General features: G+C 40.4%; 1 protein-coding gene across 2 annotated transcripts in view; it reads right to left on the bottom strand.

Annotated features, from left to right (window-relative positions):
- The window catches only part of WIPF3 (WAS/WASL interacting protein family member 3), a 38,109-nt gene extending 12,069 nt beyond the window's left edge, over positions 1-26,040 (bottom strand). Inside the window, exons 1-2 of one of the 2 annotated variants that reach the window (XM_030445331.1) lie at positions 25,967-26,040; positions 11,428-11,566 (exon numbers count right to left, since the gene is read on the bottom strand). In XM_030445331.1, coding sequence (XP_030301191.1) covers positions 11,428-11,511 — 84 coding nt within the window. In that variant the 5' untranslated portion in view covers positions 11,512-11,566; positions 25,967-26,040. Of the gene's footprint in view, positions 1-11,427; positions 11,567-25,598; positions 25,662-25,966 lie in introns of those variants that run through there. The other variant, XM_030445332.1, reaches the window with a different exon arrangement.
- Positions 26,041-26,487: the final 447 nt, after the last annotated feature.

Genomic DNA, 26,487 nt, shown 5'->3' with positions numbered 1-26,487 from the left:
GACAGATCTCCAAAGCACCTGTAAACAGGAAAGTTCCATTAAACCACAACATTCAGAGTGATGTTCCAGAGTGTAAATCATAAGAGATGGAAATAAACATTTCAAAGTTTGCAGATGATAACTTAGAATGGCAGAGAAATGAACGAGGACAGCACAGTTAAAGAGAGATCCAGATCACTGCCAACTGAGGCACAAATCACAAACCAAAACATGTTCCTCCATGCCTAGGGAAAAAAAAATTTAAAAAAAGATATAAAATGGAAAATGAGCAGTTCTGACCATAACTTTAAAAGGAAAGCATCTTAGAATACTGCAGCAAGGAGGGCTAGCATACTCCTCAGAGACATGTTATCCTTTCAGGAAAAATCACTGTGAGAAAAATGGAATGACAAGTTCAGTCCTGGTATCCAGATCTTCAGAATGACATTCAAAAACTGGATATGCACAGGAAAGAGATAAAGTGGTATTTAAAAAACTGGAGGAAACTGTTCAAATTGTAGGAATCTCAGTCTGGTCAGTCAGCCCTGAAGGATGTCTGAGGGGTGATCTGGCTGCACTAAACACAAACCTTTACAAAGAGATGATGATGATGAGAAGGAGGAGGACTCTGTTAATCCACCAGAGACAGGCATTTGGTGAATTAATGTGTTACACAGCCAGACAAGCTCTGATCAGAAAGCATCAAGCCTGGAAACAGCCAGAGTGAGCATTCCCTGAAGCAAAGGCCTGCAGATGGCAGTAATTATTGATTGCTTGGTTTCCACATCAAGGATGGATCCTCTCTGGCAAAAGCACTTTTTATGACGCACAACGCATTGAGCCCTACATGGAGCTACTTGCTGGCACGCAACACACTTTCCAGGTGGGAAGTAGCCACTGGTTTGAAACAATTTCTTCCAGTTTTCATTTTGTTGAGGGAACACCTCTGGCTACACTGTATATATGGGGCACACTAGGTTTGGCCTTGAATAATCACAATCTTAATACCTGAAGCTGTGTTCTATCAGACAATTAAGACCAGAGAGGAGACTTTTTTAAAGACAATGGACTGAAATCCATGCTAATGAGCTCTGTTTCTGGGTACATTACTGCTGCAATACTTCCATCACCTTGGGAAAGTCACATTACATCTTGCAAGACAGATGGGAACAGTGACCTACCCTCTGGGCTCCTATGATACTTAAAATATTTAAGAGGTGTACATGCTCAGATACTACAATGAAGTAGATGCAGAAAGCACAAGGCATTTGTAAAAGTTCATAGTAGCAGTAATTATAGGGAACTACTCATTATCTTTCAGATTTTAAAGAGCACCCTTGCACACAGAAAAGGACAGAGCAGGTAGTTCAGGTCACAGTGGATGCATACATTGTCCCATAAATGGGTTCTATTTACTCTGATTTTTAAATAAGCTCTTTACTGAATTTGCAGAATCCTTCAGAGTAGTGTAGGTCTTCATAAACATGACAATTATGGCAAAAATGTACCTCCAGCTGTCTGGAGAATGCCAGTAGCCAGGCTGTTGTGGGCCTTTGCTTCGGAATAAACCCATCAGTTGATGGGAAAAGAGGATGCAGTACTCCTGCTCTGTAAGGATCCACAAGTAAGATAAAATAAAGCAGAATCCCATCCAAAGGCATTATACTTTATTTCAGAGAACTTATAGCATTGAGTATTTATAACTCTACCATGTAATTAATTATATAATTACATAATCACAGTAGATTCCCTTTTCTGGTCAGTTTTTGTAGGAAATATTGAAAATGCAGCTTGGTAGAAAATTTATTTATTTATCTGAACTAGATAAAAAAATAAACCAAAAAGGAAGTAAAAATACATTTAGCTTATCCTTAACAATCTATTTGGTGAGACAAGTACTGATAAAATTAAAAATCTATTGAAGTGATGTGCAGCATTTTATTATGGGCAGAAAGAGGACTCTCTCTTTGACCAACAGTTTTGTTTATTTCTGTGAATCTGGTGTCAATCACCCTTCCTCTCCCATGTCAAATTTCTGCCCCCCGCAAAAAACAACCAGCCAACCAACCAAAAAACCCCCCACACCCCAAAAAAAAATAATCAACCAACCCAAAACAAAACCAACCAGCAAAAAACTGACCAAACAACACCCCCCAAAAAAACCCCAAACCATACCAACCAAACAAAAAAGCCCAAGATACTGGCAGAAGGAATATAGGGTGTATATTTCAGTAAAAGCAGAATTCGAGGAAAATCCTTATTAAACTTTTGCTTTTTAATCATCTTTTATGCCATGCTCAGCCAAACCTATACAGACATTGGCTGAGGCAAGGGATCTTCACCATTGCAGCATGAAATACCTCAGGTTTGGCTTTGAAGGAAGGGGAGAGACACTGCAGCAAGATAAAGATGAACAGAAAGCAGTAAGATAAGGGATGTCTGATCACAGAGACACATGTTCATGAAAGTAAGAGTTCCTAGGCCAGTTCTGGCTTTCTCTGGCATCCAGTCTGACATGACTGGAAGGAGTTCCTTTCTCTGGAGACATTCAAAACCTGTCTGGATGCATTGCTATGTGACCTGTAGGTGACCCTGCTCTGGCAGGGGGGTTGGACTTGACCTTTTGAGGTCCCTTCCAACCCTTAATTTTCTGTGATGATTCAGAAACCAAACTTAAATTGAGAAATGCAAAGGCAAATCTACAAATATAGCAATGGACAATTAAAACCAGCAGAAAGGGAAAAACCAGCAATAGCTACATAGATAACACAGTCATGAACATGAGAGTGCCAAGTCTGGTCTAAGAAATGGTGTTATCAACCAGGAGATACAACTGAAACATTTAAACCTTAATTCAAGGACATGCAAAACACTAAGTCAGACCCTGAGCAACTAGAAATATAACAAGAGGACCCAAATATTATTCCTATAACTGGCAATCTGGTGTAGGCAAATACGTATTTTTCATGAGAGAGGCCAATAAAGGGGAAGCTAAGCTGTGTAATTCTGTGTGTGCGTCATGCCAGAGATGGCTAAGAATATCGAGAGGAAAACACAGCTTGTTTGGGGTTGGTAAATCATACAAGGAAGGATGATGAGTGTTCTCACCACCCATATGGCATAGCAAGGCTCTCCAAGTAGGGGAGCATGGAGGGAGAGATGATGACTGGGTTGCCACCCAGCCACAAAGCTCCTCCTCCCTTGAAGGAAAGACAGGCACAAGGTATTGTGCTCACAAGTCTTGAACTGCACAGACATAGACCATGGGGCTGTGAGGGGCAACATTCTGCTAAAGTACTCCTCTGGGAACACTGCTGATTAAAAGAAAAGTGGATTAAGAACAGAGGAGACCTGCTAGGGAGCACCTTGCTCCCTAACATCCTTCCACTTAACTCCAAGCTGCTGACCACAAGTATTCCATAAGGAGATTCCTGTAAGGAATCCTGTCAGGTTAAATGTATTTACATGAATTAAACTCTTAAAAGACTACAAAAGCAGAACTGACAAGAAAAAAACCCAAACAATTTACAGTAAGATGTCAGAACATTCAAACAAACTACAATGCCACATTAAAAGAATGAGGTTGTTTTGGGGTAAAGTACAATATGGAAGATGACCAGAAATCTCAGTGTAAGCTACCAGTATGTCTTCCTTGACATAACACAGATAATAAATGTCATCTATGCATTTGTAGCCCAGCACGTGAAATGCCAGAGGAACTTGTTTTCCCAAGATCAGTCCACTATTACTAGATTAGAATCATGTTAGGAATTCATGATTTTAAATTTCCAGAAGCAGCAGTTTGCCCAGCAGGCAAGAACATTGCTTTTACAAAGAATTCTCAAGTAGGCAGCTGTAGTCTTCCCTAGGAACGTTCTGAGAAATGCAATTGCTACAAAAAAGAAGAGTTTATTATAATAATAAAATAAACCTGGTTCCTGGCAGGTCACAAGCAATACAGTAGAACAGAGAAAAACATTAACATCTTCCTTGCGTTTACTTTAAATATGCAGCATGTGTGGTTTCACTCATGCACTGTCAAATGCAAAAAATTTCCCCTTCCAAGTTAAGGAAAAATAAAGTCTCAACAGCAAAGCATGTGACTTTTTAAAATTTATTTTAAGGATTTTAAATGTTCCTTTATAAAGAATGAAAGATCTGGTATGTGGGAGGTTTGGTTTGTCTATTCACAACTCTGATTTAAAGCTTCTTAATTATGGGAAACCTCACCGTGGCACAAGACTCCACCTGCACAGTCAATCACAAGATCAGAGCCACTTCTTGTATTTCTTCTGTGTAGCATAGGAGGAAACTAATTAGTTCTTGGCACTTGGTCTGCCTGGGTCAATACAGCAATCTCTCACAGCCTTCTAGCAAGCTGAGCCTCCAACACTTCCCATGCGAGGGGGGGTCATTCTCCAGCCAACATTTTTCCTGAGGGACTTCACATAAGGGGACCTGCCAAATAGCTTCTTGGCAGCTAATGAAGTCATTGTTTCAAGAGAATGACAGGCCCAGCATTTCACAATTCCACCTACACCCAGCTCACTAATGATTAACCATGATCTCAGCCTCCATCGCACAGAGGTCTGTAGTCGGAACTTGCTGGGTTGAAAAGGTCATCGTGCAATGTGTGTACTGAGATAGGCTGTGTCCACACTGGCCTCGTCCCTCAACTTCTAGCAAGGGAAGGGCTGTGCAAAAGTTGTTACAGATCTCTTCCCAGTGTTTTAGCCACCGCCTAGTCCTGGCATTAGTCCCAAATAATGAGGTGTTTCAGTGCTTGCAGAGCCCAGAGCCTGCTCTGCTCTAGCACCCACCTGCTTGAAGTGCAGCAGCAGACACAACAGCATGGAACAAAAGATGAAAAAAAAAAGAAAAAGAAAAAAAAAGAAAAGAAAAAAAGGAAATGAAAGGAAAGGAAAGGAAAGGAAAAGGAAAGGAAAAGGAAAGGAAAAAGGAAAGGAAAAAGGAAAGGAAAAAGGAAAGGAAAAAGGAAAGGAAAAAGGAAAGGAAAAAGGAAAGGAAAAAAGGAAAGGAAAAAGGAAAGGAAAAGGAAAGGAAAAAGGAAAGGAAAAAGGAAAGGAAAAAGGAAAGGAAAAGGAAAGGAAAAAGGAAAGGAAGGAAAGGAAAGGAAAGGAAAGGAAAGGAAAGGAAAGGAAAGGAAAGGAAGGAAAGGAAAGGAAAGGAAAGGAAAGGAAAGGAGGAAAGGAAAGGAAAGGAAAGGAAAAAGAAACGTTTAAGTAGGAGTTACTCTCTTCTAAATTTATATTCCAGTGCTCTTTTTAAACACCACCACCAATCAATGCCACCCAGTAAAACCCTCTTAATCTTATGCTAGCACTACTCCAGCAGACAATGTAAAGTCTCGTACCCTTAAAGGTGCAATTACTGCTGTTACAAATGAAGCACTGGGCTTATTAACCAGGGTGTACTTGAAGTTTTCCAGGATGGGTTGCTAAATTTCTGTACCTGAATACAAAAATGCAAGAGAATCAATATGACGATTTATACCTGCTGACCCACCAAGCATTTTTGTTGGTATTTAACTTTCTGACATCCACATTTTAAATATAAATTCTAGCTGTTCTTTCACCAAAAGAAAATAGGCAGTAACAGAAGTCACCAAAATAGCAGCAGCATAAAATCAAAACTATTTTAAAAGTGTTCCCCAGCAGCTCAGAAAATCACAAGTCAGATACCAAAAATACTCTGAGACTGGCTTTAAAAAATAATTTTGAACTTCACCTCTAATTTCTAAGGGTTTTTTTTTTATTATTCGAATTCCCAAGATTTCCTCTGCATCAATGTAAACATCAGTGAAAATTCTTCTAGGCCCTGGCATTGCAAAGAAAACACCAACCTGAAAACGCTACAGTGGGAGCTGGTGACACTATCTGTGCTCATTCTCTCTACTATAGCAGGGTCCTTGGAGTGTCAAGAGCTATTAGGAGTAGTGATAAAATATTCAACTTGTGACAACCTAAATGCATCACAATGCAGTCTCACTCTGTCCATTTGTCCTTCCCTGCTACCTGTGTTCCTACTGATTGTTCTAAAATGCCTTCGAGCATCTGTGAAAATTATGATCTGCCCAGGGCAGAAGAACAGTAAGAAACCAACATTTCTTGTTATGTTGCTTTCCAGCAACACAGGGAGGTTCAACTCAAGCATTGCTGTAATTCTGTGAGGTTTTTTTAATTAAAAGGCTATGACTGTAATATTAATTGACAGATGGAATTTAATACATAGCCACTGCATACACTACAGATGGGGTACTGTTTTTTCAGGGCAATATTACCTTGTGATTAGAATGGTAAATTAACCTATGAACTCTCTGTAACTAGGCTGCATCTAGTACCTGAGTTTGGTAATTTATAGGTGGTACTCAGCAACGGGCTGTAATTTTGATACTTTTATAAGGCAAAATATCCAGATGAAAAACAGTCAGCAAGAATAAGAAAAAGACATTTAAATGCTTCCCATTCCATTCAGACAAAATGTACAACACACAACAGCATAAAGAAACCTGAAAACCAGAACTTGCCACCTGTCTACATTAAAAATGGTGGCCAAAGAGAGATCAAATAAGGAACTGGAGAAGACGAGCACATATGAATACATGCAGTACATACTCCTGTACCTGTCCAGGTAAAACACATGTAGCAATGCCAACCTCGTGTTCATGTTTTCTTTACACCTTCCCCAGCTTTCATAGCTCCCACTTATCCTTACTGTATGGGTTGACTACAAAAGTAGATGGCTACAGAGGCAGCACAGATGCCACAGCTCTGCAATCCTACATTTCCCACTATCTGACAATTAAGTAAAATAAAGCAGAATTTTTTTTTCTGCACAATTGCCTCTCACTTTATGAAAGCAGACTGGTGTGAGATGTGTTACACTATTAAAGCACTTTAAATCATTTCCTTTATTTTAGCTGGAACAGAGCATTCTCAAAAACATCAGCTGCACTTTCCCCATGTATTTAACTACAGCCTGTGTGATGGCCAGACATCAGCAAGATTGCCAAGCATTCTTGTTGCTGTGCTATGTTTTATTATAATTTAGTATCTCTTGACCTAGAGATTTCATGGAGAAGTACTGAATCTCATCTTCCTCACTGCTCACGTAAGATTTTAATAAACACATTCTTAAATATTTTGTAATTTGCACTATGCATGAATCAGCTCAGCTTGCAGTGTTATACTTGCATGCCTAGGGGTCTGGATGAAAGCTTGAGGAATTATCTTCTTTCTTACAAAAAATAATTAGGAGGCATACACACACATTTATACAGACACATAATTACATGCACACATTCTCTTTCTCATATTATATTTGGTAAGACCAAATCAGAACACCACAAATCATAATTATCTTCAGCCAAGCTGGTTTACATACACTGTTTTTACTCTTTTACTAAATGTCATAGAAGCAAAACTGGCTCTCACACAACTTCAGGTATGCACTGTAGCACTCTGAATTTCTTGGGAAGGTTGAGGAAAACAGCTCAACAAGGTTTGCACTCTGACAGCTGCATGAAGGAGAGAAAAAAACCCACAAAAACATTTTCCAGAGGAAAACTATCAGCTGATGTTTTCCTTAACATTGGAAATCCTACCTCTGTGTAAATTATTAATTTATCATGGCACTATACCATGAAGGAATGCTCTTCTGAGTTTTTTATTACAATCATAGAAAATAAGGTCAAAATAAAAAACTTGGTAAACACTGACATGTTTAGCTGCAACAAAAATTATCTTCTCTTTTCTTTTCTTTTTTTTTAAACCAAATAAGAACACAGTAATCATTAAGTTAATCTACATAGCAGTCCAATGCTCACCATTATTTCAAATTTCACATTTCTCTCACCAGACTAGGCACATTTCTTTCTTCTGCTCTCTTAGTTTTCAGTATGGCTGCAGGGCAAATAAACTCCTAGTGCTACTTTTCTAGCTTTAATTATTTGACACGTTGTGATTTTTTGGGTCCTGAGTTTCTATGATACAACTTTAATAATGCCAATTCTAAAGAGAATAGAAGTATTTTCTTAAGCTTCTCAAGCATATGAATCATTAAACAAGTATCTTCCAATAATCCTAATGCTCAACCCAGCAGGGCTGCTACATGTGCACACTTCCCTCAATATGAACGTTTTAGTAGACAATAACGGATCAGAACATTAGGAATTCAAATGCACAGACATAGGCTGCACACCAGTGAGCAGCATCCACTGCACATAAAAAGTAAACGTTGTTCTATCAAAGGAAAATTCTCTCTTAATCCTCTCTTGGGAGATGAAGCAGGAAACATTTTTAATCAGTCTCAGTGGTAGTATCTATCTACTCTGGGAAACACAACAAACCAAAACAAACCTGAATGCCTCATATGCCAAACTAAAAGGCAAAAGGGATAAAAGAAATAGAGGGAGGAATAAAAATAAGTTTTCAGGAACAGGAAGATTTAAAAAAAAAAAAAAAAAAAAAAGGGAAAAAACCTACTCGATGTTATGCACATATGACTATAAAATTGGAAGTGCTTTAGGACAGACATCTTAATTTTTTTCTTTCTAACTTACTCTTATTAGAGAGGAGGGGAAAGAGAAAACATCTGAGTTCTGTAAGGCAGTGCCAAAAAATACTTCGGGGCTCAGTTTTATTCTGCCTACTTATCCCTCTCATCTTAATCTATACCCCCCAGAAGGCAGGCATTTGAAGACATGCTCAATTAATCCAATTAGCTATATTTACATTTTGACTCAGCCACCTACATCTGCTATTGCACATACCCTACCATTCCCTCCTGAAAAATCAGCTTTGCTTTAAGTACACTCTAACAGCCAGTAGCTTTTCAGCTGTTGAGCACAGGTGGTTCATAGCATGTCTTAAATACCATCTCCAAGTCACTTTAGTGTTGCCTTGCAACAGCTTTTGGGAGGAGAATTCAGTACAAATGCTCACAGAATATCTGCAAGTCCGAGATCTCTGAAAATAATAGGAAAAAATCTGTCAGACTTCTGCCTTAAGAGAATTAATAGCACAAGAAAGTCAAGTGTCTACAGGGTTGGGATTTCAATGAAGTAACAATTGCAAGATCACAGTACTCACTAAGAAAGTGTGCAGAAAAAAGGGTAGTGTAGTGAAAATTTCTGCTAAAAATCTCTTGCTAAGGAAAGCAAAAGGAAAGTACAGCTATTATCGATATGTCCATATCCATATATCAGAAAAACATGACAAGCCTGGTACCTGTGCATTAATGTTATTCATTCTAATACCTCAATCTACACACAGACATTTCTCTTTTCACCTAAATCAAGTTAAACTGGTAGATCCCTCACATATCAGTACCACAACTAAAACTTAACTTTTATTAGCTCATATGCAATTTGTTTTATTGTATCAGTATAATAAAAATCACAGTGCTGTTTATTTTGGAACATTTCCAGGTGTTTGCCAAATAAAACTTATTTGTTCTGAAGGTTTTCTTTAAAACTATATGCCTTCTCCCATCCTCAAACTGTATATTTAGCAGCTGTAACAACAGCTGGGCAGTTGAGCAGCTGTAAAAGATAGATGCCAAGTTCTAGAAAAAAAGTGAGTAGCAAGTTTTCATGGATTCCTCAATTAAAAGATTTCACTCTGCAACTTGGCACTAATTGGAGAGCTGACTCTTTCTCATGCTGGGGTTTTGCTGAACTGACCAGGCAGACTACAGATCTTGTCAAAGTTAGCCCTCTCCAATTCAGTTTTGACAGGGAAAAAACCTTTTGCTGTTACAGAAAATAATGTTTTGTATTGAGTTGAGTATTGCTTCATGTGTTCTTTGCAGTGTTAAGACTTGGAAGGCTTTGGTATCAGACATTAATGAGAAATATATTTTGTTTGTATCATATCACCAAAAGAAAACTGACCCTAAATTCTACATGTCTTCTGAACAGAAGATCACACTTGAAATAGAATGATCGAACCAGAATATAGAAATACAGTAAAAGCTTTCTTGTATCAAAACCCAATCATAGTAGTGGTTTAAGTAATCGGAAAAGGAGGAGAAACAAAGCCACAAGCTTGTTCATACTGGTCCTTAGGGGTGCTCTTAGCTTTCCCAAGACTTTTATAATTGGCATATGTTAAAAGTCTAAAAATGTCTCTAGATACTGGGCTAAATTTATTAGGATAAGAACAGTTGCAGCTTCTGTTGATTTTAATTGCAGTTGTGGGTATTACATTGCTCACAAAATTCAGCCCACTAATTCCAATACTTAATTGTAGGTTGTATACAAACCCAGAAGAACTGTTAATTGCAAACACTGCCCATAGCACCAAAAGTGAAAACAGAATGATAAAGAAATCAGGCTCATTCCATGTGCTGCCTTTATCTTCCTACTCCCCACCTCCACAATTCACAGAGAGATTTACAAAATGCTTCAGCCTTCAAATAGCAGAGAGAAAAATGCAAGGAAACCTCTTTCTGGGAGAAGATAGCATAACATGTTATCAATTCAGCAGACCTTCATGGGAACAAAACAGGCAGTGATGCCAAAGAATGCAAGGGAGAAATAAAGTTCTTAAAATAAAATAACAGAAGTTTAAAGTACATTTGAAGTACCTCATACTGTTTTGCTACAGGGACTAACCTACACTGCAAGTAAGTCCAGCAGTGGCAAATAGTGCCGGAAAAAAAGTCAGGAGAGATTTTATGTCTTGAATACAACCATGCCAGAGGCTACAAACAAACGATTGCAGAATACACGGAATGAATTAAAATATGTTTTATAATCAGTACAAAATGTAATAATCTGAAGCTCTACTCAGAACTTTCTCCTCTTATTGCAAACATGCTGGCAGGGCACATGTTCTACCTCATGAGATGCAGAGTCTGTTACAAGCCGTGATCATTCCTGCACATGCATAAAAGCATATTGGGCTGTATCCCCAGGAAAACAGTGTGTACTAGAGAGAGCAACACCTACAGCTAAACACTGTGAGACTTACTAGAAGCTGTAAGAAAGAGGATGAAGAAATTAACCCTTACTATCTGCAGATTGCCAATACAAAAATGAGTTACCAGCAGCTGGTGAAGAACACATGAGCACTAAATTCTCACCACACACCCTCTAATGCATTTGTCTCCAAAATTTTGATCCCACACCCCTAGGAGCAAAAAAAAAAATTAAGGATGCACCCCAATAACGTTTTGTTTATTTGTTTATTTATTTACCATATATACGTGGGACTTAAATTCCAACATTTTCTTCCTGCACTCCAATGGATTATCTCATGCATCCCTCTTTGAACACCACTGCTCCGATCAAGAGAGGAACAAAAGGCAGCAAAACAAGCATCTGCCCCAGGTATTTGCTATGAATTCCCATGCCAAAATTCTGGGTGCCCTGACCCGGCTGCTATAGCTAAGTTTTTGCTAGTAGAGATGAAAAGTCAATCTTACCAGAGGTGGTGGTGGAGGGGGCCCTCCAGAAGGTGGTGGAGGTGGTGGAGGAGGAGGCGGTGGTGGCGGCGGTGGCACAGGCATCCGATAAGATTTCAAGCTTCACGCTGTTATGAAAAATACAGACAGAGTCTGTGTCCTTGAGGGGGAAGAAGGGAAGAGAAAGAAAAGCAGGAAAATTAAAAAAAAAAAAAAAAAAATTAGAAAAAGAGGAACGTATTTATACACTGTAAGATGAAGATCAGCTGAATTTCAGGCTCTCGGCAGACTGAAGGTTTTTATACTACACTGCTTCCAAAACTACAGTACGAATAGCCTCGTTATAGTTATCTGATGACAACATTCATCTAAAGAGCAAGCTCACAGATCTGGACAAGTGCCATGAATACCAAAGGCATAGATGCCAGCCTCCAAAGGCATAGATGCCAGCCTGGCCAGCTTGAACTGTAACGCCTTGCCTTACTCTAGCCCACAGCCCTAAAATGCAATTCTGCAGAGAACAAATCCCAGTCAGCCACAGGGAGACACTCCTGCTGGGACAAAAACTTCATTGACTTAAAGCCAGAGGTTTCCTGCCCTAAAGACAGAATAGACAACCTTATAAGGTTCACTGGACTTACTCCCGTGTTAAAAAGAAAGAAAAAAAGAAAGAAAGAAAAAAAAAAAGACATGATAGAATAATAAACAAATAAATAATTCTACAGGTTAAGCCTTCTGTTACCAAATGACAGCATATAAGAACCAGGCATTTCAAGTATTAGACACACATGTTTTTCCTAGCATTTTTAAAATCTTAACTTTTAGCAATTCTTTAGTAAAAACACATTTATCTTCCAACAAATACTATATCCTTTTTTTTTTTGTAAATCTCCTGCAGAATAACAGTGCACCACTTACGGATTTTCAGCTCTAACTCAGCCCTTGCCATGACTACATTCCCTCCGAGTCTGAAGCCATCTGTGAAGTTAACAAGCAGCCCCTGTATTTCATCAGTAAGACTGAAAATCATAGAATCATAGAACTGGCTGGGTTGGAAGGGACCTCAGAGATCATCAAGTCCAACCCTTGAACCACCGTTGCAGTTACCAGACCATGGCACTGAGTGCCACATCCAGTCTCTTTTTAAATATCTCCAAGGACGGAGAATCCACTACTTCCCTGGGCAGCCCATTCCAATGCCTGATCACTCTCTCTGTAAAGAAATTCTTTCTAATATCCAACCTAAACTTCCCCTGGCACAACTTAAGACCGTGCCCTCTTGTCTTGTTGAAAGTCGTCTGGCAAAGGAGACCAACCCCCACCTGGCTACACCCTCCTTTCAGGTAGTTGTAGACAGCGATGAGGTCTCCCCTGAGCCTCCTCTTCTCCAGATTGAACAGCCCCAGCTCCCTCAGCCTCTCCTCATAGGGTCTGTGCTCGAGTCCCTTCACCAGCCTGGTTGCCCTCCTTTGGACCCACTCCAGGACCTTGATATCCTTCCTGAACTGAGGGGCCCAGAACTGGACATTACTCGAGGTGTGGCCTCACCAGGGCTGAGTGCAGGGGCAGAATCACTTCCTTGGACCTGCTGGCGACGCTGTTCCTGATACAGGCCAGGATGCCATTGGCCTTCTTGGCCACCTGGGCACACTGCTGGCTCATGTTCAGCTTCCTGTCAATCCAGACTCCCAGGTCCCTTTCTGCCTGGCTGCTCTCCAACCACTCTGTCCCCAGCCTGTAGCGCTGCATGGGGTTGTTGTGGCCAAAGTGCAGGACCCGGCACTTGGCCTTGTTGAACCTCATCCCATTGGAATCAGCCCAACTCTCCAGTCTGTCCAGGTCCCTCTGCAGAGCCCTCCTGCCTTCTAGCTGATCGACACTCCCCCCCAGCTTAGTGTCATCTGCGAATTTGCTGATGATGGACTCAATCCCCTCATCTAAATCATCAGTGAAGATATTGAACAGAACTTGGCCCAACACTGATCCCTGGGGGACACCACTAGTGACCGGCTGCCAAATGGATGCAGCCCCATTCAGCACCACTCCCTGGGCCCGGCCCTCCAGCCAGTTCCTAACCCAGCACACAGTGCCCCTGTCGAAGCTGCGGGCTGACAGCTTCTTCAGGAGTATGCTAAATGAAAAGTACTAGGCAGAGCCAAAGAGAGCCCTTTGCAACCCATACTTGACAACTTCATTTATTTCACAGTGACTCTTGCATAAGTGCTCCAAACACAGTTTTACATCTAGTTTTATGCCCATCATGTCATTACTATCTTCTGAGATTCTTCATGATGTCATGTCAAACATGTCTGGTACTTCCAGCACCCAAAGAGGGCTTACAGAAAACCTGGAGAAGGATTTTTTGACAATGTCATGTAGTGATGGGTTGAGGGGTATTGGTTTTAAATGGAAAGAGGGTAGATTTAGATTATATATTAGGAATAAATTATTTACTGTGAGGGTAGTGAAACACAGAAACAGATTATGCAAGGAAGCTGTGGCTGCCCCATCCCTGGAAGCATCCAAGGCCAGGTTGGATGGGGCTTAGAGCAATCTGGCTTAATGGGAGGTGTCCCTGACTATGGCAAAGGGGCGAGAAGTAGCTCATCTTTAAGGTCTCTTCCTACCTTAACTATTCTATGATTCCATGAAGCCCTACAATAACAGAAAATATATCTTCTATTTCTTTCCTTTCCATAAGATTTTCTCCTATCAGGAAATTACATTGATTTGATGTATTTTTCATTATACATCTTTGTAGATCATAATTTGTTTTGCTGTCTCCTCCAAACACTACAAACATTTAACTCTATTTAATGTTTTTCTAGAAACTGATGTTAAATTGAAAGAACCACAATTCCTCAGCCGTATTTCTCTTGTCCCTCCCTTCTTTTTCTAAAAGCAGGCACTCCCCTCTTTCCCAGCTGCCTGAAACTTTTTTGTTCAAGTAATTTAAGAATCGCCTGTGTAAGCAGGAGAAATGAGACAGGACAGTGTGGACAACTTCAGGAAACAGGACCAGATAGAAATGAGGCAGGTTACAATCTCTAGGGAATTACTTTGCTGTTTTTTTAGAAAAGGATTGATTAGAAGAGGTAATGAAATTAAAAGGTACATGCAGTCCCATCCACTTCCTAGCAAGTGTACATGAATAGTATCCAGACAATATAAAAATATATCCTTTGTGCTGCATCTTTTAAAATACTTTATGGGACACTGATCAAAAATTAACTATGCAGAGCCTCTACAACATTAGCTTTCTCTCTTGAGAGATTGCTATACAAAGCTCTAGCATATCAAAGCACTCTGGATCTGTAGCAGAATTGATTACAATTACTTTAATAATGGCTTAGCAAAGCTTTCCAAGAAAGCCAGCATCTCCACCATTCCACCCTCATTGTTGCCCTATGCAAAAAAGCTATTACCAGAAGATAGCTTTTTTTTCTTAATTAAGTCATTCAGAAACACAGACATAAGGAGAATGAGTCTTCCCTGCTAATAATATGTTTCAGGTTAGTATCTTCCTACCCTGCAATACAGGCTTTTTGTCTTCATTAAGGATTTGGATTGGGAAATATGCCTTTAGTCAATTTAGAAAAAAAACAAAACATACAAAAGAAAAAAAAAAAAACAAAACCAAAAAACCACAACCCAAAACCCAAACCACAACCCACACTTCTGTGGCAGACCATGTGCATGGCAGCAGGAGGGAAAGCACACTGGGGGTGTGCACCAGCAGGAGAAAGGAAGTGGGAATTGGCTCTTGGTATTTAGAAGTCACAATCCGAAATGTAACAAGCTGACTTTTCTAGAGGCTTCCCTCATCAATCCCAGCCCCCATTCCTTGAAGTGATGCAGCCAGGACCAGAAACTCTGTGGCCATCTACAACTCAAAATTCAGTGTAGGGCAAATGTTCTCTTCATGTATCCCACTGCCCTGTCCTGAATCTTCTGGTCCAGAGATGGAGGAGAAGAATGCATTTCAGGGGCTGTAACACAGCCCTGGGATAAAGCACGGTAGGAGTTCTATAACTTTCCTCCCATGCTGCTTCAAATCCTCTAAAACTGAACCACCTTTCAGAAATTTCTGTGTATGAGCCTTCCCTTCTCTCTTACCACAAATTCAGAGGTTTGATGTTTTGATCTTGGTGGGCTTTTGTGCACAAAGACGAATTAATGTGGCTTTTAAATGTGGTACTTCAACAGTGATCACAATTAATACCTGCACAAAGAAGAAACCCTTTCCACATAAGGGTTTTATTTGCTCAAGCAGGCTTTGGAAGAAGGAGAGCTGTCATTAACACAAGCAGAGCTATCATTAACACAAGCAGATACAGACAGCAAAGACTTTTAGCTGTATGCAGCTAAAAGTAGGCATCTTCCAACTAACATACAATTTTTAAAATAATGGCTCTTAAAATTTGGTCATAACTACATGATCTCCACATTTTAACATGCAGGATTAGGTATCAGAACTTCTTTCATATCACTGCACCTATCTCACTTGAAGCTTTTATTTCAATAGAATTAGGTAAAAGAGTGCAAGTTTTTCAATGTATCAACACATATTTGGAAGCCTCTATTCCTCAGTTAAAGGCAGCTTTTCATTTGCTTCTTGCCCCCTCTCTTCAAATTGCTAGCTAAAATATGGTTAGCAATTTCAGACAATAACTTCAGAACATGCCAGGGTTATGGATTTGCACATGATAAGCTCAGTAAATTCTCAGTTAAAACAAAATAAAGAGTATCCCATTGATCAGTTCAAGTGGCTGTTAAGAGCCAGACAAGAAGGAAATGCCATGAAGGGCCTGTAAGGCACATGCACCCTTTCTCCTCTAAATGTACACATTTATAATCAGAAGAGAGGGGTCTGAACTATCCTTAAGGGACAGAAATAAAAAGATACACTTTTAGAAGTTGTTAATAGGTGTAAGAAAGAAGCATTTAGCCTCATTTTTTTAGGCAGAAAGTAACATTAGTCTTCCCCCGAGCACACATCACAGAACAGAATTAAACCCAACAATCACAGAATTTACTGCAAAAAAGGGAAAATCCCAAGCCTTGCCTTTTCTAGTCCACCTCACCACAAAAGCAAGGTTGTATTTTTTTTAGTGCTTTCTGAAGTCTAATTTTAGGTGTCCCAAATAGTGTGGCTTGTATTATTTCTCTTGGGAAGCTCTTTCACTCTCATAGTTCAGATTGCTTGACACTCAGCCTAATTTTCCCTTTTCTTAATTTATCCTATTTCCACTCCACAGTAGATGACTACCTTGTATCAAGCAAAATACTTTCTCCTACTTCTCAGCATCAGCTTTGTAAAATAGAAGAATTATAAATTAGAAATACATTTACAGGGACTAATTATACTTTTTGAGCTGTTTTACTTCCCACAAGTCTCCCCATCAGTCAGTGAACATTATTACTGTTCTCTGATCTCAAAAAAATAGCCCTTTTTTGTCTTCTTGCTAAGGGTAATTCTGAGACTGGTAATTTCAAGTGTCACAGACTGTTCCTTGCTGCTTCTCACAGTGCTTACTTAAATAGCATCTGGGTTTAAGTAAGAACAGCAAGTGCAGTCCTCAATGTAGAAATATCTGGAAGCCCAAATGAAGTCTTTATCCAGATTTCATTTTCAAATGTCAGGCAAGATGGACTAAATACAAACATTTCTTCTTCATGGATGGCTCTCAGGTGCTGGATTCACCCGTCATAAACCCAATACACCTACATGTCCCACTTTCCCAGCCATCGAGTGTACATAAGCTTGGATGTGGAAGCTTCCCAAAGTGCTGGGCTCACCGTAAGACCAAGTCCTGCTTGGAGCCCAAGGACACCCTAAGAAGCAACGTGGGCACAATGTGGGCACAGCTGACACATCTCCTGCCACACTGATGCCCAGCAGAACCACCACAGGTCTGTCTGCAAAGGCTGTTCTGAAGTACCCTTCCCCACCATGGAAAGAAAAGGCATGGAACAGCTGTGCCTTCAAAGTGTCTAGATGGGGAAAGGACAGAGAAAAAAAAATCACAACTATTTAAATGCTCATAATAGAGATTTACACACAAAATTATTTCTTAACTAGTAGCATTTATTTTGCTGAGCTTTTTTGGTTTTCTTTTACAAGGCCTCTATGGGGTATACTCATACAATAACAGTTGAACTTGAAAATACAACCCCTTTAATCAATTTGGAGAAAGGACTGCAAAAGAACTGATTCATTATTACTGGATTTGCAATCATTCCAACTGTGCACTCTGAGGTTGGTAATTCAGCTTCAGGGAAAATGTACAGATTTTTTGGTTTAAAGTGAAGGCTGGCCTAGATACTTAAGTGGAAAACTTATCTACCATACAGGTCTTATTTTATTGATTAACAACTGAAGGAAAAGCAGACCAGGAACTGTTTTTAACTTGTGATCAGCTTTTATATGATCAAATATGATTTCTCCATTAGCTCCATTGCATTGAGTTATAACTTTTAAGTCCTTACATTCTGCCAGAAAAATAATTCCAAAACCACACAGGAGGATAAGCATCTGCTCAAATATAATGTTCTGCAAAGTAGACAGTAAGAATAACTGTGCCCCCATTTGCTCCTGCCAAATGTCACTGAGAAAAGGCTGAAATCACTGGTACAAGCATATCACTGATCTTATGATGACATTGCAACAGGTGGAGAGGCAGAGAAAAAACAGAGAAGAGCAGACATGCTTTACACAGATCAGCTTTTCTGCTGTCACTACCACACGACTAGAAACCACTTGGAAAAAAACTTCTGTTTGGAATGAACCAGTTCAGATTTTAATTATAACAGAATCAAATAATGTAAGTTTTAAGTATCAGATGCTACATTTCTTTCTGCTGTTCTCAGTGTGAATGACTTCCTTGTGTTTGGAGAACTGAACAAGGAAGAATCAAGGTAGATCCTCCAAGTATCCTCATAGCCTCTCTTCCCTCTGCAAAAGCAACCCTCTTCACAAAACACTTGACTGCCTCTTCAGTGTTTGAGAGATTTAAGAGCAGAAGCATGAAAACATCACAACCTTCTTTTACAGCTGATGTGACATGCAAATGCTCTTATACAAACCCACCTTATACGTGTAAATCCATTTATGTATTTCAAGACATCCACAGGTATATTCCTACACCTGACTAATAAAATTGTAGCCTTTCTCCATTTCCTAATAGAAGGTACCTGGATTGTATAGAACTTAGGAGACAAATTCCTGCTCTCAGTCACCATTCACATCATTACAGCTACAGGCAGAATCTGGTTTGGTGGCTTCTTTTCATTTACACCAAAATGCACAAACTTGGGGGGTTCTTCCTTCATTTGGTATCCAATAAAACACTCTTAAGCAGCACTTGCCTACAAAGGGTCTGTGGGATTTGTCTCTCAGGACATAATAGTGGCCTGCATTTAAGCCAAGGAACACAAGTTCTCCCCAGCTTGGACTATTTCCACAAGGCTTGATCCAGCTAAGGGCTGCACCCCCTTTCTGCCTGAAGAAACAGCATGACTCTTGGTCTGTCAGGAGCCTGATAACATGGCAACAAATTGGCCAGGGCTAACCTAGCACAGATTACAGGAATCTGAAGATGTCTTGCTTCCATATGTGCTGTGAGCAGACCTCTCCTGCTGCATTCCCTGTGGTGCTGAAGCTAGAAATCGAAGTACTATGTCTTGACAAACCTCCCTTGGGAGGCCAAGCTACACAGATTACTTCACATTTCTATACATAACTATTCAAGGGTGTAGCTTCCTCTGCTCCCTGAGTATCTGCCATAGGAGACTAATTGCTCTGGGGGAGGGGGCAGAATAAGAGAATTTGTCATCCTCTTTTAAGAGGAAAGAATGACATATATGAAGAAGAAACATACTATAATTACAGTAGGGTCAACCTGAAGTTAGAGTCCAAAGACAAATGGGGTAAATTAGAAGTAATTAGGATTTGCACAAAGAAGTAACTTTGCAAAGGAAACAATTTATACAAAGGGTTTCCTTTAAATACACTGTACCATCCACACAAAGACAGACATAGCTTATTTCACTGCCAGGTATAAACAATGGTGAACTCAATACACGGTCATTAGCAAAGTTAATCATTGCTCTAAGCTAAATAAAGTGTAGCTCAGTAAAGTTCAAGGTCACTGCCACATTCTGAAGACAACTGCTTGCTTTTATACTCCTTGGAGTTTCACTGTTAACAGCACTTGAGTTCCCTTAGTAGAACCAAACTGATACTTCAAGCTGACACTTGCAAGGTTTGCAGTCTCTGCAGGGAAGTATATTTAATCATTAAGTGAAAGCATGCAATTTCTAATAACCATACAGAAGTATATGATCATTTACCTTCATTCATATAATACAAAGATATTTGAAATGGATACCTCTACAGACAATGGTTTACACCAATGAAATACCTAAAGTTATTTAAACAATTGCCCTAATGGAAGAAAGGTTTACTTTCCAGCTAATTAGCAAGCATCAAAATAGAAAACTCAAGCAAGGCAGCATTCAGCATCTTGTTTGGGTTTTTGTTGTTGTTATGTTTTTTTGCTTGCTTGTTTTTTGCTTTTTTTTAATGTTATATACAACTCAACAAATAACTGTTTTAAAATGCAAGTCAAGTGAAAGGAAATTGCAAATAGGAGTATCAGAAGACTGCACATGGTGCAAAAGTAAATGGTGCTGCACGATGATACTAGAGGTTCAGCACAAGTTGTTAGTTCTGAGAAAAACAAAGGAAATGCAGAATTCATAAAATCATAGAACCATAGAATTGGCTGGGTTGGAAGGGACCTCAAGAGATCACCAAGTCCAACCCTTGAACCACCGTTGAGGTTGCTAGACCATGGCACTGAGTGCCACATCCAGTCTCTTTAGGCTGATTTGGCTCATGAAAAAAAAAAAGGAACTCTGATTCTAAAAGGTACCAGGAGATATATCCTGAGTTGGTAAGTCTTAGTGCCCATGTACAGAGCCTCACATGGACTGGATAAAAGAGTGAAATTCTGGAGAAAAACAACTGGCTAAAACAGTCTGGACAGAGGAAAGCAGCAAAACAACTCCAGAATCTGCATCCTGCAGCCATACTGGCCTTTGCAGCTCCTGGTACAGCTTGTTCAGAGGAAGCTCAGGTATCCCCACACAGCACTACTGTTAAGTCAATGTAAACTCATGATCACTTGATCCAAGACTATTTTGTACAATCTGCTTTTGCATGTTTTCCTTCCTACTTAGTCATTTCAAGGCTAAAAAAGGCTTTCATTCTGCACTGAATGCCCTTTTGAACCCCACATCTCTCACTCATACAGCATGCTACAGAGATGGTCTCCACCTACTCTGTCAATTTACTAATTTAGGGTCTAATCCATCTCTTATAAATTTTTATGCTAAGCATTCTTTTGTTTTCAGTGGAATTGAGTTCTTTAGGATATAATTCTGTAAAACACTCAAGCAAATACAATCTGCAATATCATAAGTAACATTACTAATGTGTGTTAACTTGTTTGCACTCACATTTGATCACTGAAGCAACTTTCCAAATCTGGGGCAGAATTTGACAAATATTTTTTGCAGTGATTCATGCATCCCCAAGAGAATCAAACATTCCCTGTGAAAATAAGCTACTAAACAAATGCCCTGTTTCCCTGGTTTGCCTTTTCTGCTCTTTCTGTGTCTACTCAACTAACACAGCAGATCTATAGGTCTTCTGCAGGTACAATGTTATTTCTTGCCTTCAACAAACGTGTAACTGACTGGGATAAAAGCCTCAAACTTGCCAGGTCTGTTACATATCCATTCAGCTTGTACAGTTTTCACTGCAAAGAGTGATGCCAGTTAGGGAAGCAATAACATAATACCTTTCAAACAAGAGGATACAAAGGAGGAACAAAAGATCCTAAGACATCCCTTATGGTCTTCTTTTTTTTCTTACAATGAAGAGAGTAAAATATGATGCAGTAACTACAAAAAGTTAAATGAAACAGCAGTAATTTCCAGACCTGCATATAGCTCCTGAAAGGGAATAACACAAAAGGGTTACTATCTCTAGACCCATTCATGCACTTCGTTCATCTCGAAAGAAGGATTTTACCCCTATCTTATGAATCAAGCAGAAGCACTGTTATTTTGAGCCATTGCTTTAATTTATCAAGACAGACACAGCAACTGCCAACCCTGTAAACAAAGAATACAGCATATCCATTACACAGAAGCTGCAAAGCAGACACAGGAGGGAGTTTTCTTCAACATTTGTTTAGAGCAGTGTCAAGAATGAGCAAGTGCTTTCACGCTGAATTTTCTGTTCTTATGTTTAGTGAACTTTAGCTTGTAGAAGTCTTTGCTCCAATTTTCCTCTGCTTTTTACTTGATATTATCATTTACACTGTAGCTATAGAATAGTTGGTTTGTTGCTCTCCTCTGCCTGGGCTGGCTACTAAAAAAGGATACCATTCTCTTCCTTTCCCTATCTATTCATAATGATGGTGAAAGGTGACACACGGGCAATGCGAAGAAGAACGAGGCTCCCCGTGCATGATTTTACTTGAAAAAAAGGGAATTTCTGATCATCTAAAGAAAAACCATTTCATCTAATGTATGAATTACCAAGGCATGAAAACACACTTTTCATACCTTCTGAAAATTCCTTAGCTGTTACACATTCAAAGCAATCCAAAGGCAGCTTTACAACTGGCATGGATGTAACACTGAATTGAGTCTACTCCGTGATACCCAGAAGTCAAACTGAAGTATTCATATTTAAAATAATACATTGATTTTTCTAAAAATACAGTCTCTTTCTCTCTAATTTGGAAGCCCCAAGGACATTTTTTCTGCTTGCAAACCTAACACTGCTTACATCAATATTCATCCTGGGCAGAATGACCACAGATGAAAAAGCACCTGTGAAGTTCCATCAAGGTTTTGCTACTAAAGCAAATTTTCAGAAAGCTTCAGTGTTTCAAAGAAAGTAACTCATTTTTGTAAGGGCATGGACTACTTGAGGAGGTTCTGTAAGTACAGTGGCAAAGGCATTTCAGAAAGCTATACCTAAAAGCTGCACAGCAGTCCCTAGTAATTCAGTGTGAGTACCAAAGACTTCTAGATTAAAGATTTTACTGGATGTTATAGTTGATTATTATATTTACTTAGATATTACTTTTAAGTATACTTCAAATAAGCTATGGATTTTCATTCTGACACAACAGAGCCTAGAATAATTTTCCCAAAGCAGCTACCTGCTTCAGCTTTTCCTCTATGATCTCATTTATTAGCCTTAAAAATGAATGGCATAAAATACACACATAATAGTGCAGAAATTCTCACACACATCCAGGATCAGTAACTTAAGGAAGTCAAGCATAAGGGAGCTGAGCTGGTCCAGTCTCATCTCCTTTTAATAACTGAACAGAACTTTTCCCAGTCCCTGAGCACAGACAAGAATAGCTTCTATAGAAGCAGATTCTTCTGAAAAAAATAATGTGATTCTTATAGGTGAGTTATCACTAACAAACATACAAAGAAATTTAAAACAAATCCTCTCACTCCTCTATTTCTCTTCAGAGTATTGTATTTTAAATGTCAATATTAAGTTATTTAATATTTTAGATAAGTTAATATTTTATATGCAAAAGAGTAAATAATTATATTAAATTTTAAAGCTTTTAGATCTTTAAATGTGAAGCATTTTTCTATTTGTTATGACTAAGATATTGTTTTCGTTTCAAGGTCTTCTTTTGAGAGAACATTGGATTTCCCAAAATACAGACCTCATCAACCAACCCCCTCTATTCCTTTTAAGTATAAAATATTAGCAACCTATGCTCTGTTAAGTTATTCAACAGACACTGCTGCCTTTAATGGCATGGTTACTGACACGTAACACTGCTGGGTTTTGATTACCTGTTTAAAAATAAAAACCTAAATATTTTCTGCAAATTCAGATTTAGTAGTCATTTTTATACACAATCCCAGAACAGTCTTTCCTGATGTGTGAAGTAAAAGAAATTTCCTTTTGGAGAAGCTGATGGAGAGAGAGAAAAAAAAAATATGGAATTGCTTTGCATTATACTTTATGATTCAAAATACACACCTATATGTTGCTCTTTCCATGACAGTGCAATTACAGAATCAGAATCTCAATCAAGTGCATCTCAATCATTTTTGGGAACAGATCCAAACTAGTGATGTCTTGAACATTGTACCTAATGAATTAAGTTTTGCATCTGACACTATGCAGCCAAAGTCTGTATACAAAGCTGATCAAATTATTTATACACTCCTTCATAGAATTTAATAGACTTTTTATCCTTGATTTTTTTGAAATCAAGTTTCACACTTATACTACAGACTGGTACAGGTACTTGCACTTCTGTGGAATTCTGTATGCCACTTAACCTACTGGAGCCATGATCTTTACAAGATATTGTAGATAATACTTAGAAGTGTTTAATACCAAGGTCACCCAAACATCAAGAGGGGCTGCATGTTGGATGCTAAGACCCACTCCTTTCCAGGATCAAAAAAATCTCTTTAGCAGGAGAAGAATCAACTCCCAGATCTCTTTTACAGGAGATGCATCAACTCCCAGATAATTTCTTCCTGGTTATGAGTCTAGCCCCCATTTGGTCATCATCATCATCTACAGTGAAACATCCAAAGCTTTCTATCAGTGAAACAAAACACACTTACTCAATCCCCTATAAGGGCTCCACACTGAGCTCCTTGGATGTAACCTTGTACCTGGAAGGTGGTAACTGAAGGCAAAGCAGACTCTTAATCTTTTGACTTGAGCAACATCCTTCAGGAGCCCTGGGGGTGGCAGCACTGTCTGCACCGCCTCTATGTTCCAGCCGGGACACTGTTTTGGGTCACGGGTCCACTCAGTGAAGGGGAACCATCCTCACACACACATACCTAGCAAGCACCCCAGCTTGGACTGCCACCACAGAATAATGGTGTATTTGTTTCCCCTAGGCTTGTCTTTCAGTAAAAAGGATGCCAGCTAAAGTCTTTAAACAATGTATATGCAAACAGAAGACGTTAAACAATTTATCAGGAGTTTGTGACGGATATATAGATGGAGAAGCTGAAAATACAGAATCACAGAATAGGCTGGGTTGGAAGGGACCTCAGAGATCATCGAGTCCAACCCTTGATCAACTACCGCCACAGTCACTAGACTATGGCACTGAGTGCCATATCGAGTCGCTTTTTAAATGTCTCCAGGGATGAAGAGTCCACCACCTCCCCAGGCAGCCCGTTCCAATGTCTGATCACCCTTTCCGTGAAAAAATTCTTTCCAATATCCAATCTGAACTTCCCCCGGCACAATACTGATTGTATCAGGAAGCAGTTCAACAACGCTGTTCATGCAGTGTGCACAATAACAGGTATCACTGTTACCACAACTTCAGCAATATCACACTGCCTGGATCAACAGAAGCACTAGCAATTTATAGCCCATAAATCCAGACTGTACAAAGAACGTTCTGTCTTGAAATCACCGACCTTGATCTTGCATCTCAGGGTCTTCTAAATCAGATTTTGCTACTTTTCAGAAATCTCACTTAGTAATACTGCACTTTCATATAAATATATAAAAAAGGGAAAAAAGAAAAAAAAGAAAAAGTCTTGTTGGCCAAGTGTGTCCTTCCTATTCTGAGAAAACCCAGACTTCTAGAACAAGGCAAACACACCCTTCCTCTCCGCCTCCTCCCTGCACAGGCAGAGCCGCGGACTGCCACAGAACTTACCGCTGCAATGGCTGTGCCAGCTCCAAGCGTATCCTAAGAATAATAACAAAACCATCTCTTGCTACCCTCTGCCGGCACCTTCTCCTGTCGCTCTTTATCAGATTTTAGTCCTGTTTTTGCACAGCTTTATTATTATTATTATTACTAAATAATAATAAACCTTTGAAGCTTCTTTCTCTCCAGCACTCCCCCTGCCATGGCTACAAAAACATTCCAGCACACGGTAGTTTTGACTAAGCCCCCCTTTCCTCAGCTTACCTACTCCAGCACATCTACTTCAAGGGCAAAAACAAAGCAAAGCAAAGCAAAACAAAGCAAAACAAAACAAAACAAACCTAGAGAAAAAGTTCTCCCCTATCCATCACCGCCCGCAAACAGCCCGTTTGCCTTTACTTGGCGAAAGAGAAGAGCAGCACCACGCAAAACCTCTACCTAACATGCAGCCCCGTTTCCTCCACAGCTGTGAGTAACCGCATCCCGAAGGCTCGGGTATCCCGGTCACTCCCTGCCCTGCCGACCGCTGACCGGGGCCGGGCTCTGCCCGGAGGGACGTGGGGGAGCTGGGCGGGGGTTACCAGCAGCCCCTCAGCAAGTTTGTCCTCGGAGTTGCCTCAGCCCCCGCAGTTCGGGCCTTCGGACCGCCTCGTCCAACGCAGCCCCTGACCCAGAGATGCGGACAGGCGCCTCGCCCTCGGCCCCCCCGCCCCCTCTCCGAGCCTCCGGCCGACTGGAGCGGCGAAGCGGGACGGACGCAGGCACCGAGCACCCCCCACCCCTCTGCGCTCTCTCTCTGAGCCCACCTGCTCGGCGGCCGGTCCCGGTCCCGGTCCTGGTGCCGTGGGGGCCGGGGCGGCGCGGCGGGCTCCTCCTCGGACAGAGGGCGCCAGGTACGGCGGCCGCCCGCCTCCCCTCAGGGTGTTGGCTGGGGGGCGGGGGGAAGGAGCCGGGGGGGTGTGGAATATTAAGATCTTAAGAGGAGAAAAAGCCATCCCAGTCTTGAGAGGAAAATATATATTTTTTTTTTTAAGTACTAATTTAACACACGCACACACCGCCCCGAGCGACAAGGGAGCGCGGGGGGCAGGTGAGCACCGGCCGGACCCTGGCGCCAGCAGCCCCGAAGCACCGGGTGCCGCCGCCCCTCGACGGTCCCGGGTCTGGCGGCTGCCCGGGCACACACGGGGAGCATGGCAACTCTCGTGTGAGGGTGAAGTCCAGCTGCAGCCTGGCTCACCCTCCCACAAGCAGGTGCCTCGGCACAGCCGGTTATTTTTAAAAGCCCACATGGAAGCCAAAATGCTGCCCTGCGGCAGGGAGGAAA

This window comes from Calypte anna, chromosome 2 (genome assembly GCF_003957555.1).
Source record: "Calypte anna isolate BGI_N300 chromosome 2, bCalAnn1_v1.p, whole genome shotgun sequence".
NCBI classification, from domain to species: Eukaryota; Metazoa; Chordata; class Aves; order Apodiformes; family Trochilidae; genus Calypte; species Calypte anna.
This window is presented reverse-complemented; position numbering and strand designations above follow the sequence as displayed.